The 13,674-nt window shown below is 45.4% G+C and overlaps 1 protein-coding gene and 1 long non-coding RNA gene across 3 annotated transcripts in view; one reads left to right on the top strand and one right to left on the bottom strand.

Moving 5' to 3' along the window:
- Positions 1–2,235: 2,235 nt before the first annotated feature.
- Positions 2,236–13,674, bottom strand: part of LOC121631342 — a 60,343-nt gene continuing 48,904 nt past the window's right edge. The window contains exon 5 of the long non-coding RNA XR_006008721.1: positions 2,236–2,669. This is a non-coding gene — a long non-coding RNA (uncharacterized LOC121631342). The remainder of the gene's footprint in view (positions 2,670–13,674) is intronic.
- The window catches only part of bcl11ba (BAF chromatin remodeling complex subunit BCL11B a), a 44,081-nt gene continuing 36,823 nt past the window's right edge, over positions 6,417–13,674 (top strand). Inside the window, exon 1 of one of the 2 annotated variants that reach the window (XM_041972188.1) lies at positions 6,417–7,384. In XM_041972188.1, coding sequence (XP_041828122.1) covers positions 7,330–7,384 — 55 coding nt within the window. In that variant the 5' untranslated portion in view covers positions 6,417–7,329. The remainder of the gene's footprint in view (positions 7,385–13,674) is intronic. The other variant, XM_041972187.1, reaches the window with a different exon arrangement.

Raw genomic sequence — 13,674 nt, forward strand, 5'->3', positions numbered from 1 at the left:
AATGCTGCGCCGAGGGTTCTGATGAGGATCATCATCAGAGGTCATATTTCTCCACTTTTATCTTCTCATCAGCTTTCTGTTAAATCCAGAACAGAATTTCAAATTCTTCTCACATATAAAAGCAGTGTCACCCTGCGGTGGACAGGTGAGCTGTCCAGGTGTAGTTGCCTCTCATGCAGCAGCTGCTGGGATACACTCCACCCCCCTTTCACCCTGCGTTGGAATAAGTGTGTATACGCGGGGTTTTTTTCTGTATCATTTCACTTCTTCCTGTATCTTTTAAAACAGAGTGATACCAATAATAATTTAGAAATAGACTGAAAATTTATGTCTAATGTGAAATAATATGAAAAACTCTGCCTTCTATTAAAAAGCTGAAATAAAAATAAAGATCCCAGGTGAAAGTGAAGAAATGAACTTTTTTCATTTTGGAATTTTACTGTAAGTTTAGTAGATTTTTTTTCTCATTTTATTTTACTGCATTTTTCTTGTTCCACAGCTACCAGAATATTCCCCTTTTTTATTCTATTTTATTTTTACAGTAATTTAATTTTACAAATGGATGGATGGACGTTTTCTCAACAGAGGTTCAGTCTCAGACTGCAGATTTACTGCTGGTTCCTAAAGGTTCTAAAAATAGAACGGGAACCAGACCCTCCAGTTATCGGACCCTCTCTGTGGAACCGGCTCCTAGTCTGGCTCCAGGAACCAGACCCTCCAGTTATTGGACCCTCTCTGTGGAACCGGCTCCTAGTCTGGCTCCAGGAACCAGACCCTCCAGTTATTGGACCCTCTCTGTGGAACCGGCTCCTAGTCTGGCTCCAGGAACCAGACCCTCCAGTTATCGGACCCTCTCTGTGGAATCGGCTCCCAGTCTGGCTCCAGGAACCAGGCCCTCCAGTTATTGGACCCTCTCTGTGGAACCATTCAGTCCATGTTGGGCCAGTGTTTTGTCTACATCTGTGGTGTCTGGTACCAAATTTCGCGTTATGTGGAAAGGTCCTGCTAAGACCTGACTGAGGCCAACATGACGTCACGCCTCTGTCTGAGTGGGTTCCACACAAGGTAAGTGTTTTTTTCATGACTGGCTAGGGATTAGAGAAATCTGATTGGTTCTTGAGTAGGCGTGTAAAAAGTAGATCAGATGTTTTGTAGCTGTAAACCTGACTTGCAGAAGGAAGCCATGCGTGTTACGGATATGGAGATGGAAGTTGGAGATGGAAGTTGGAGATGGAAGTTGGAGATGGAAGTTGGAGAAGCTCGCGGCGAGCTGCCTTCGGGCTCAGAGCTGCTGGCGGAGACGCTCAGCGCTGCAGATTCCTCGGGTCAGGCTGCAGGCACATAAACTCCAGCTGAGCAGAAACCTGGAAGAAACTTGAGACGCCTCTCAGCTGAGGTGTGGGTGGTTTGTTTTCCACCTGATTCTTTAATAAAGTGGCTGATTTACTTCTGCACTGAGATGTTGTGTCTCCTTCTTGGCAGAGATGGATGGGCTCGTCCTCGTCTCCTTCGCCCTTACACAGGAGCCAGTCTGATAAGAACTGAAGCTCAGACTCATTTACATGAAGCTTCTGAGTGTGTTTGAAAGTGTGTGTGTGTTGTCCAACTCTTCTTCTTCATCATTTCAGCAGCGTGTCTCAGTGATTTCCTCCTCAGGGTCCTCTGCATGCTTCTCTCCGACCAGCTCCTGTCGCTTTGTTAGATCCTGTTTTTCGAAGCAGAAGCTGAAACTCCTGCAGGAGTAAAACCACCTGCAGGTGGAGGACTCAGAACAGGTTTAACTAGATGGAAGAATCAGAGAAAAGTAAACAGTTTCCACAAAGAGGAGACAAATCAGAAACATCCTGCTGGAAGTAGCATCAGAAGATGCTCCACTGTGGTCATAAAGGGATGGACATGGTCAGCAACAATACTCAGCCTGAAGGGGAAGGAGATCCGTTGATCCAAGGCAGGATGGATCCATGTTTTCATGATGTTTCCAGCAGATTCTGAGCCGAGCATCTGAATGTGGAGCTGAAATGGAGACTCATCAGACCAGCAACGTTTCTCCATCTTCTATTGTCCAGTGTTGGTGAGTGTGTGTGAATTGTAGCCTCAGTTTCCTGTTCTTAGCTGGCAGGAGGCACCCGGTGTGTCTTCTGCTGCATCCTGGTCCAGACAACTGCTGCTCTGGATGTTTTCTCTTCTTCAGACCATCTCTGGAAACCCTGGAGATGGTTGTGGGAGGAAATCCCAGTAGATCAGCAGTGAGTTTCTGCCACGTGGTTGGCTGGTTGTTTGTGTAAACAGGAAGTTGAACAAGTGGATCTGATGAAGTAGAAGGTGAGTAGATGTTTAATTCAAATTCCACTCATGATACAGGATAAACCCTTTATATGTCACAAAAGCTGAAAAGATGAAGGATACTCCTCCTCCTCACAGAGCCTCCTGAGGTAAGAGGAGACGAAGGAGCATCAGCTGAAGAGCCAATCACACGGCTGAAAACACCAAACACACAAGAACAGGAAGTCACTGAGAGGACAGGTGAGTATGAAATCTGGATTTAACTAAAACACACTAAAACTGCATCTTCACATCATCGTCCTTCATCCTCTGGTTCAGATCTCTGAATGATCGTTTGTCCCACAGCCGGACGAAGTCCTGGGCCACGCAGCCAGAAGTCACATCAGCTGTGGGAAGGAAAGCAACACCAGAGGCTCTGAGAAAAACCAGGATGTGGTTGGGAGGAGTGAATTGTGGGGAACACAAAGCTTTGGCAGTTTGGTTGCAGCGCTACTGAATGCCAACGCGTGTGTGTGCTTCGGTTCAGCTTTTGTTCATGTGCTCTCCCGGGACTTTGGGAGAAAAGGGTCTGAAATCCAGCTGCCAGAAAGGACCTGATTTAGCTGCTTTGTCTTGAGAAACAAACGTATTTGTCCAGAGGATTCAGAGGTTTGGATCTTATTTAACCGGCAGTTTGTCCATCGCAGCAGATCTGCTTCCCTTCATCCCTCACAGCCTGAAACTCAGAGTTTTACACATTCAGCTCATGTTTTTCCTTCTGGTGTCACGTAATCATTAAATAATCCTGCCGCAAATAAATAAATAAATAAATAAATAAATAAATAAAATATATTGTTATTATTTAATTTAACTTTTGTTTGCAGACAACATGAAGCCAAACAATCCACATTTTATTCCTTAATATTCTTCTGATTTCACATGTTAGGCTGCAACACTTTAAATAAATGTTGAGATGAGGCTCATCAATCATCAATCAATCATCAATCAATCAGTTTTTTTCTTCAGCAGCATTCAAGCTGCGCAACGTGCTGAACCTCATAAATCTTATACACATTAAAATAAAGCAGAAAGTGGTAAAAACACAAAACCAATTAAAACGAATAACACGGAAAGTACTAAAAGCCCAAAACTCATGAAAATAAAAAGTTAAATGTCTTTTTAAATAAACAGACCTTAAGTTTTATTTCTGCTAAAGGCTCGAACACGTGGCTGTAATGATTCTCCCGCTTAGAGGATTTCCAGACCATCAAACAGCTTAAAAACTTCTTCTGTGAAGAATTTTCAGGGAATCTGAACCTAAAAAAAACACCAGAAACTTTTCACCCGTCAGAGATGCACGAGCCAAACTTTATTTTAAAAGATAAAACGTGAAATGTTTCAGCTTTAATATAAAATTACTACATTAATTTTATTTTCCAACTTTTCCTGCTTTGTGTTTTTGTCTAATAAATTTAGGTTTTACTTTAATTATTATTATTATTTTTTTTGTGAAAAGCAAACATTTCCTCAGTTTTGTCTGGCTGTGAGTGGACGCGGCCTCTGATTGGAGGGAAACGTTTTTCTTTTCTCTGCCTCTTTACATGAGAATGAATAATGACCAACGCGTGTAAACCGCTGCTGGAATTAATGATTCTGAAAATAATTCTCTTTGAAAACAGAGGAGGGAAGAATGAAAAAGGTCCCGGAGTGTGAGGAAACGTCTGTTTGTGTTGAGAGAGTTCAGGGCTGCAGCTTTAAATAAATCTGTGATTAAATTTTCTCTTTAAACGGAATAATTTCAACTTTGATTTCTGTAATTGTGCTTAAGGGCTTCAGCGCTCCTCCGCTGGCCCTCAAACACTCTCCTCTGCCTTTTTATTCTCTCAACACTTCATTCACAACCTCTAATAATGAGCCACACTGAAGGCTGTGTTAATAACCTGCTGCAGCAGAAACACACACACACACGCACGCGCTGCTGCAGCGAAGGCTGCGCGCGCTCCGGGTTTGCATGTGGCAGCAGATCACCAACAGAGGGTGGTGTTGCATCGCTGGTCTGAGCTGAGGGGGTCATCACTCCGGGCCTCATCACGGTGACTGGATGAGGAAAGAAAACGGATGAAGTGCACGTGATGCTGCCGCTAGAAAAGGGAGCGTGCACGTCGCGCGTCCCTAAACTTTAAGACAACAACGAGGAACCCAAAAAGATTTTAGTGCATTTATGAGTAAAAGATGAATAACATTGTGAATGTTATGAGTGTTTATCTGAAGCATCTCCTGATAGAGGGGGGGGGGGGGGGGGGGGGGGGGGGTGCATCTCAGCACATAAACATCAATATTAGCAGTTTAGTGGAGAACAGTTGTTGGCAAAGTGATCTTAAAACTCTAAAGGACACCTCCACGTCCCTCTAATTAAAATTTAACCGCCCAGCCGAGGCGGGGGCTGGGAGGAGGAGGAGGAGGAGGAGGAGGAGGAGGAAGGAAAAGGGATTATTTAGCATTAACATAAAAACAAACAGCCGCATATATATATGCAAATGAAGGAAGGGCAAAAGCAGGATGCCTGGAGCCATAACTCACGCTGATGGCCTTTAAGTGAGAAATCACCTGCAAGCGGGAAAAAAGTCCAGTAAGAAAGTAAAATGATGCACCTGTCGCCCATCTGACTAATGAGCCAATCAGCTTGCAAGGACAAGGAGCACATCCAGATAGTGATGCTGGCCTGAAGTGTCAGCCTGCTTCACGAGACGATGATCATTTAGTCTGCAAAGCTCCGAGAAAAGCTGCGTTTCACGGCACCCTCATCACGTGTGCGCGTTAGCGTGCGTGTTAGTGTGTAGGATGGATATTTCTCCTCTTCGTCCGTCTGCGAGTCGCTCAAAGCAGCTTTAATCTCATATCTTCATTAAAAAGCAGAAACTGGCAGTGAGTTGTGCCTTAAAAGTGACAGTGATTTTCATTTCAACATAATTCTGTGTCTCCTGCTGTTGTGACAAAGTGCCGCATGTTTCCCTCCAAACACGGTGGGCGGCATGTTGTCTGCGCCACAAAGACATTTGGACAAACCTGCCACCGTCTCCCTTTTCCTGTAAATGAGCATGGGAAATCTGTTTATGTCCTCCTACACTGTGCTGTTAGAATAAAGCTGGTTGGGAGACGAGATGAAGATAAAAAGAGGGACAGAGCGGCGTGGAGGCATGCACGTGACCACACCTGGCCCACAAGCAGGCTGCAGGCAGAAGAAGAGAAGATCCAGCAGCTTCTCCTCATTCTGCAGCTCTGCTGTTCCTCTAATCTGAGTCCACTTTCCACACAAAGCAGCCAGTCTGACTGGTTCTCTTCCACTGAGAAGGTGTGAGGATGCTGCTTCCTCTTCCTCTTCTTCATACTCATCCTCAGAATGCCACACAGTGCAGGCACAAACACACACTAACACACTCTTGTCTTCATCTTGGTGGAAATGTGCAGCAGTTATTGAAGGTTTGTGTCTTTGTTAATGAAATGAAAGTGAACCAGATGAAGCGGAGACCTGGATCTGCTCCCAGCCCTGCAGGTCACGAGGCGGTCCAGGTCGTCTCTCTGGGTCAGAACTGATTCCCGGAACGACGGGTGTTGTTTTAGAAACAACTACAAACCCACGGTTTTTCTTTTTCTTATAGGCCTAAATTAATTTGCTTGTGATCGGCGCATGTGCGCGCGCAGCGAGGCCGCAGTTTGGCTGAGTTTATATTTTACTGAAGGTTTAAACAACAGATTGAATCAAAATGAGAAAAATTGAGAGTAAATTCTGTTTTTCCGCTTCTCCACGTTATTTTAAATGGCACGTGGAAGTGAACTGTGCACTCTCACGTGCCTTTGTTGTGCCCCTGCGCGTGCACATGTGGCACTTTTGTCTAAAAGGGTCAATTTTCCTGTTAAAGTTCAAACGTCGTTTAATAGTCAGAGAATGGAAAGAGTCGCGGAACACCGCGTCAAACAACGGCTCATAATGTCACACCACCACCCTGAGAACATGCTCACTGTAAGCACAAGCTCGCGCACTGTGTCCAGTCCCGCGAGCAGCAGGTGTGGACGCGCCCCCCAGGCCCATTTATTTATTTATTTACTGGAGAGAAATCCGCTCCACAGCGACGCGTCGGCGGTGAAGATGACTGGAGCGACTCTGACCACTGCCGCCGTGCGCGCCACATGCCCGAGTGTGTGTGTGTGAGTGTGTTTGTGTGTGAAGCAACCACTAGTCGCCCCCAGTGCTCTTCAGTCTCCACTCTCCCTTCTCACCGCAGACTGAACGTCACGTCCGCACTTGAACTTGAGTTTTTGTGCCGTCAGAGAGCCGCACAGAGCCGCGCGCACACCGGGCATGCGGGACTGCGCTGCCAGCACAAAGAGAAAAGAGGGTGACAGACCGTCCTCAGACCAGTACTGGGCTTTGACTGGAAGAGTTAAAGTCTAACCCGCCTGCCCGGCCAGCGCCGACAGTGCCCGCACGCGCAGCGACATCTCGGGAAGAAAACTGGATTCTTATTTTACACACGTTCACGCACCAGTTTACGTCCAAGTCAAGTCACCTGCTTTCCGCACGCAGGACCGGACAGCATCGGGTGGACGGACAGTGGACACAGACTCTGAGTGACCATCAGGAGGTGACCCGCCGCGCGTCCATCCGCTCCTCGCCGCGCCGCTCCGCTCTTTGCGCTCCTCTGAGGGATGGAGTGAAAGCGACGGGAGGAAGAGCAGGACTACCCCCCCCCTCCTCTCCTTCACCTCCACCGCCAACCGAACAAGGGAGGCGCTCAGCCACTTTGGCACCGAGCTCCTGAGCGAGCGCCCCGGCGCCCAGCGCTGCGCCACGGCCGGTTACCGCGCAGAGCACCGAGGAGAGATCCGCCGCGCACGGGTCAGCTGGAGGGCCGCGTTTGGGCCACTGAGTAGCGGTCAGCTTGGGGGGTGAGCAGCGAATTTTGGGGCCAGTTTGGCCGGTTATCGGAGCAGCCGGAGGAGGAGGAGAAGGAGAGCCGACCCTTCCAGCGCAGCTCTCCGGGCGATGCCAGTGTAAATGCCAGGGCGATGTCCCGACGCAAGCAGGGGAACCCGCAGCACCTGTCCCAGAGAGAAATCACACGTAAGTTTACCTGCAGAGAACATCCGCACCCCACAGCAGAGCTTTCTTCTCTTTCACATCTCCGCTCTCATCATGAAAAGTTTTTTTTTTAATCATTTCTATCGATGCGTAAAAAACACATTTTCAGACTCAGCTGAAAGTTTGTCAAGTGTCCCCTGAGGGCCACGTTTGCTTTCTGTCTCCTGGTTTACTGACAGAAATGAGCCAGAAGCTTTGATTAGATGTCCTGAATATCCGCGGTCTGTAAATAAAAAGAACCGGCTGCGGGTTCGACCCGAGACCCCAAATCATTTTATCGGGCTGGATTCTGGTGAAAAAGAAAATATATGAAACATTTTAAAACAAATTTCTAAAGAGTTAAATTTAATATTTAATCTAATTTTATTCTTTTATTTTTCTGCATATTTAAACATCCTGAATTTTAGATGAAAACACGAAGAAAGTCCATTTTTTATTTTTTAACATTTAATTACAAATAATTTAGTTAGTTTTAAAATAATGAAAATAAAACAAGAATAGAAAACATGAGTCGACTGATCGTAAATAAACACACGGGCTCGCTCAGCGCACGCGGCTGCACCAGCTTTAAGTGGTCCGGTGGATTTTTCTTTTTACACTCCCGCTCCGAGCCCACGCGCGCCCGTGTCCTGTTTGGGTTGCTTAGCTCCGAGTTTAAATGCACAGGTAAATATTAATGTAAGGTTTGGATTATTTATCATCCCGCACGCGCGAGGAAGCAGAAATCGAGTGTTTCCTTAAAGTGACGGAATTTGAAGACAAAATGTTCATTTTTAGTTTTATTTTTAAAACTGGTTTTAAATTTGCTAAAAAATCTGAAATCAAAAGTAAAAGTTCAGGATATTTTTTTACATTTTGTTTGGATTTGTGGCGCAAACATTTCTCTTTTTAAAACATTTAGCGGCGTTTTACACTTTCAACTCGGATCAGTTCTCAGTGACTGAAGCCGAAAGAAAGAAAAGTTTGGTCAAACAGCTGGAAGAGGAGGAAGGTGTCACATGACCGTCCAGAGTGTCCACCTCTGGTGCCCCCGCTCCTGCTGGGCTCTGCTACAGGGCCCACAGGGTGACACCAAACTTTGTGGTCCCTCTGCAGCTTTCTGAGGTGAAACATGAGAATGTGGAGGAGGAAGCCGATGACGGAGCTCAGTTTGTGTCCTCGGAGAAGGTCGGACGTGTCTGTGTGTCTGTCTGATTTATCACCGTTCAGGCTGCAACATGATGTCATACATCCCATAATTTATGTGCAAAAAGAAGCTTCCTATTTACCCTGCTAGAGAAAACACACACACACACAGATACAAATACATGGGCTACACACACACATTTATGCAAATGCACAAATGTGAACTCGCCTCCCTAAAATCTGCATAATTCTGCTTAAGCTGTGAGGCGATAAAATCCATCTGACCTGGCTTTCAATGCAGAACATTTTTATTTGGATTTTGCAAAATGATGCATCATAAATGTAGAAAACGTTTCCATTTTCACTCTTTTGTCAGCAGCTGAGCAGAACGAGGCGTTTGAAGCGAGGCCTCGCGCTACAGCAGCTTTTATTTCATCCTCTCATTTTCCCCTAAAATCAAGAAGTGATCAGATCAGGAGTCATGAATGCTGAAGGATAATTAGCGTGTTTCTCATCCTCCTCTGCAGTAAACACGCACCGTCCAGCACGCTGCTCTGCACACCTCCACCTGATTCACACCACGTCCCCCTCCCTCCCCCCTCCCACGAGTGAGAAAGCTTCTGACAATTTACGGCAGTTTAATCTTCTGAGACTAAAATGAATCAGAGAAAAATCCAGATAGTTTTTGTTTTAGTCAGATTTGTTTCCAGCCGGAGGTGCAGATGAGTTTCTGCTTTGCTCTCCTCCAAAGAAGCTGATGTAGTGTGAAGAGACGCAAACAGGACGAAAGCTTTCATTGTAGCCGCACACGCGCACACACACACACACGCTTGCAGGAGTAAATTGCAGTCGCCCACTTGAGATGCATGTTTCCTTTGGCTCGTCAAATAGCCGCGCGCCCTGCTGAGGTCTTTGTTCGAGGCAGAGAAGCGCTGAAAACTGCACGAGGTGCTTAAAATGCCGCAAATGAAAACGCGCCTCTTCTCTGCGTCGCCTCGAGTCGCAGCGGATTGGAGGAGACGTCCTGGTCGCGTCCTGCGTTGTTTTCATGTTTGTGGTGAAGTTTTACAGCAGCAACATGAAGAAACTCTGCAGCTGATTCAAACTCATCTTCACTTCTGTTATTTTTGTTGGTTTAAAATCAGTGTGTGTGTGTGTGTGTGTGGGTTAGTTTTCCAGATCCTAGGAGCATGCCTGAACTCATTTTGCTGATCAGGACCGACACACACACACACACACCTCTGGTTTGCTCAGCTGAGGCTTTTTGTGAGCTGCCTGTCTGTCGTCGACTGGTCCTTCCTCCTCCTCCTCCTCCTCCTCTCGGTTTGTCTGTCTGCTAGGGGGAGCTCTCAGGCTGTCACCACTGCTCTGCTGCTGGGGAGTGTGTGTGTGAGTGTGTGTGTGAGTGTTAATCAGATGACATCAGTTCTGGAAGACCACATTCACCTCTTTAACTGTCAGCAGCTGCACACCGTGTACTTCACTGTCTGTGACACTTCTTATTTACAGTGAATACTGTCACTTCACAACACTGCCTTTGTGTGTGTGTGTTTGTGTGTGTGTGTCTGTCTGGACGGCATCTCTTTCTGTTTGTAGTGAAGGTTTACACACATTTCCTTCAGTTTCTTCAAACCGACTCATTTAGCAAACAGCCATCTGTAATCATCTCTGTTATTAATCTGTCATCTGAGGCTGATTTCATGTCTTTCATGAGGCTGGAACATGACTTTAAATCCTCCAAATTCAGGTTCTGCAGTGGAGCGCTTCATTTCCACCACAGCGCCTCCCTCACAGGTTTATATTTATTATCTCCACCTCAAACCAACCTTTAACTTCCATCCACACGTCGCCACAGATTTGTGATAAACTTCAAATTTCTGGAATTTAAAAACAATTTTATTTATTTATTAAAAGCTTAAGCAGTAAAAAAAAAATCCACTTGTGCATGTGTGGGTGAAGCAGAGGGGGAATTTCTGTAAAAACCTTTTTTGTTTTTGATAGTTGACAGGAAATGAGAGGAGGAGGAGACGATGGTTTGAAGTCGTGGTGCCTGCCAACAGGACGCTTCTGCACAAACGTGCACACGCAGAAAAGTGTCAATAACTGATATTCAACTGAAGCATCAGAGCCCACAGATCCAGGTTTTTATCAACTTGTCCCAAAAATAGTAAATAAACTCAAAAACAAACAAATTATATTTTCCAGAATTTCTGCGTCCAGCCGCAGATGATGCAGCAGCTGGATCAGCTGAGTGGAAATAAGTGTTAATTATAAAAATAATGTTTGCAAAAAGCATGTGTGTGTGTGTGTGCACAGTAACCATGTGGACAAATGCAGAGCTGGTTGAATGAGTAAAGCTGCAGGTGTGTGAGTGTGTGATATGGACGTTTTCATCATGACTGTGCAGCTCAGATCTCAGTCCCGTCCTAACTCACCGACCCTCGGTTTTCATCACCAGGAAGCTGATGGCGGAGTTTTTGCTCCGATCATGACCGAAGATAACTGAAAACTGAAAACGTGAACTCAGACCACAGAGACGGTGGCCTGCTCAGACAAACTTCTCAAAACGAGGCCAAAAAGCATCCTCGGAGCCAACGGTCTCGTTTTAGCTCTCCACACTAATCACTTCCTTCTCTTCACTTCTATTTTTCTTCTTCTTCAGCTCCTGGTGACTGAAATCCGGTTAAGGCTCCGGCCTGACTCACAGAAAGCGCTTTAGGTAAATCAGACCAAAGCGCTGCTTTTCTTCACATCTCTGATTTGCACACAAACTGTCGACTTCTGGCAACGAGCAACGAAGCCGCCACCGACCACACAGTTTGGTTTTCACCTCGCGGCCTGTGAACGTCTCGCCGGGCAGCTTCCAACCATGAAACGTTAAATTTCTGCATTTGCTTTTCTTTTGTGGTTTGAAGCGAGCCAGTTCTTGTTGAACACACACAGGAAGATGGCTGCAGATTTCAGGTCATTGTTTTTATCAGGATACAGAAGCTGATGTCTCAAGCTTGCAGGGTGTGTGTGTGTTGGGATGGAGACGGCGTCACTATGAATGTGTTGGGTTTGTTCCAGGTCAGTTCACTGGCTTCTTTCTCTGTAATGTTTATTAGTGGGGAAACACACTTTATACTGTAGACGGCTGATCATTTCAGCAGCCGAGGACAGATGGCTGCAGCCTGAAGGCCACGCTCACACAAACACACACAAACACATAAACACAACATACACTCATGCATATGTGTGTGTACAGACATGTTACAACACAATGCATGCAACACATGCATTGGGAGCGGTGATGTGGTACACCTGCACACACTTCCTGTAGCTGTAGCAACCAAATATAAAAACAGATGCTTACATGGCCTTTTTTTAGCTGTGATGATAAATGGACGGTTCTCATACACAGCAGATTAAATTCCAGGGTTGGTTCGTATGTTTCCAGCATGAACGGCGGCGAGCTGATAACCTGAGTGTTTGAGGTGTCCTGCAGCAGGTAGAGAGCGAGGTGGGCCGCTCCATCTGGCGCCTTCATCTGCATCTGACATCCTAAATCTGTTTGCATTTCTAACATGGAGGCTGAGACAAATGGCCAAGCTGCTGCTAATCCATCATCTTCTAGAGACAGCGAGGTGGTGATGAAGACAAGGAATTTCTTCATCGTCTTTTTTGTCTGGGTCAGTTCGTTTCTCCAAACTCTTGCAGACCTTTTTGCTTCTTTACATCTGAGGTCTGTTGGGGCCACAGCAGATGTGTGCTAGCTGTTAGCCACCATGCTAATCATCCACTTTTCAGAACCAAAAGACACAGTTTGTTTTTGCCAAACATGCATCTGCGTTCCGTTAAATATTCTAAACATCTTTTGGATGTAAAATTGACATGAAAACACCTTATTCTAGTTTCTGAACAGTCTCAGCTGCAAGAAGATACAACACGATAGGATATGATGAAACAATGCGATGATACGATGCGATGAAACGATACGATGCGATACGATGCGATGGGATGAAACGATGTGTGATGATACGATGTGATGAAACGATGCGATACGATGATACGATAAGATGAAACGATACGATGTGATGCGATACGATGGGATGAAACGATGTGATGAAACGACGTGATGAAACGATGTGATGATACGATGTGTGATGATACGATGTGATGAAACGATGCGATACGATGATACGATAAGATGAAACGATACGATGTGATGCGATACGATGGGATGAAACGATGTGATGAAACGGCGTGATGAAACGATGTGATGATACGATATGTGATGATACGATGTGATGAAACGATGCGATACGATGATACGATAAGATGAAACGATACGATGTGATGCGATACGATGTGATGCGATACGATGGGATGAAACGATGTGATGAAACGACGTGATGAAACGATGTGATGATACGATGTGTGATGATACGATGTGTGATGAAACGACGTGATGAAACGATGTGATGATACGATGTGATGAAACGACGTGATGAAACGATATGATGATACGATGTGTGATGATACGATGTGATGAAACGACGTGATGAAACGATGTGATGATACGATGTGTGATGATACGATGTGATGATACGATGTGATAATGCGATGTGATGATACGATGTGTGATGATACGATGTGATGATACGATGTGTGATGATACGATGTGATGATACGATGTGATAATGCGATGTGATGATACGATGTGTGATGAAACGATGTGATGATACGATGTGTGATGATACGATGTGATGAAACGATGCGATACGATGATACGATAAGATGAAACGATACGATGTGATGCGATACGATGGGATGAAACGATGTGATGAAACGACGTGATGAAACGATGTGATGATACGATGTGTGATGATACGATGTGATGAAACGATGCGATACGATGATACGATAAGATGAAACGATACGATGTGATGCGATACGATGTGATGCGATACGATGGGATGAAACGATGTGATGAAACGACGTGATGAAACGATGTGATGATACGATGTGATGATACGATGTGATGAAACGACGTGATGAAACGATATGATGATACGATGTGTGATGATACGATGTGATGAAACGACGTGATGAAACGATGTGATGATACGATGTGTGATGATACGATGTGATGATACGATGTGATG

Source organism: Melanotaenia boesemani, chromosome 20 (genome assembly GCF_017639745.1).
Source record: "Melanotaenia boesemani isolate fMelBoe1 chromosome 20, fMelBoe1.pri, whole genome shotgun sequence".
NCBI classification, from domain to species: domain Eukaryota; kingdom Metazoa; phylum Chordata; class Actinopteri; order Atheriniformes; family Melanotaeniidae; genus Melanotaenia; species Melanotaenia boesemani.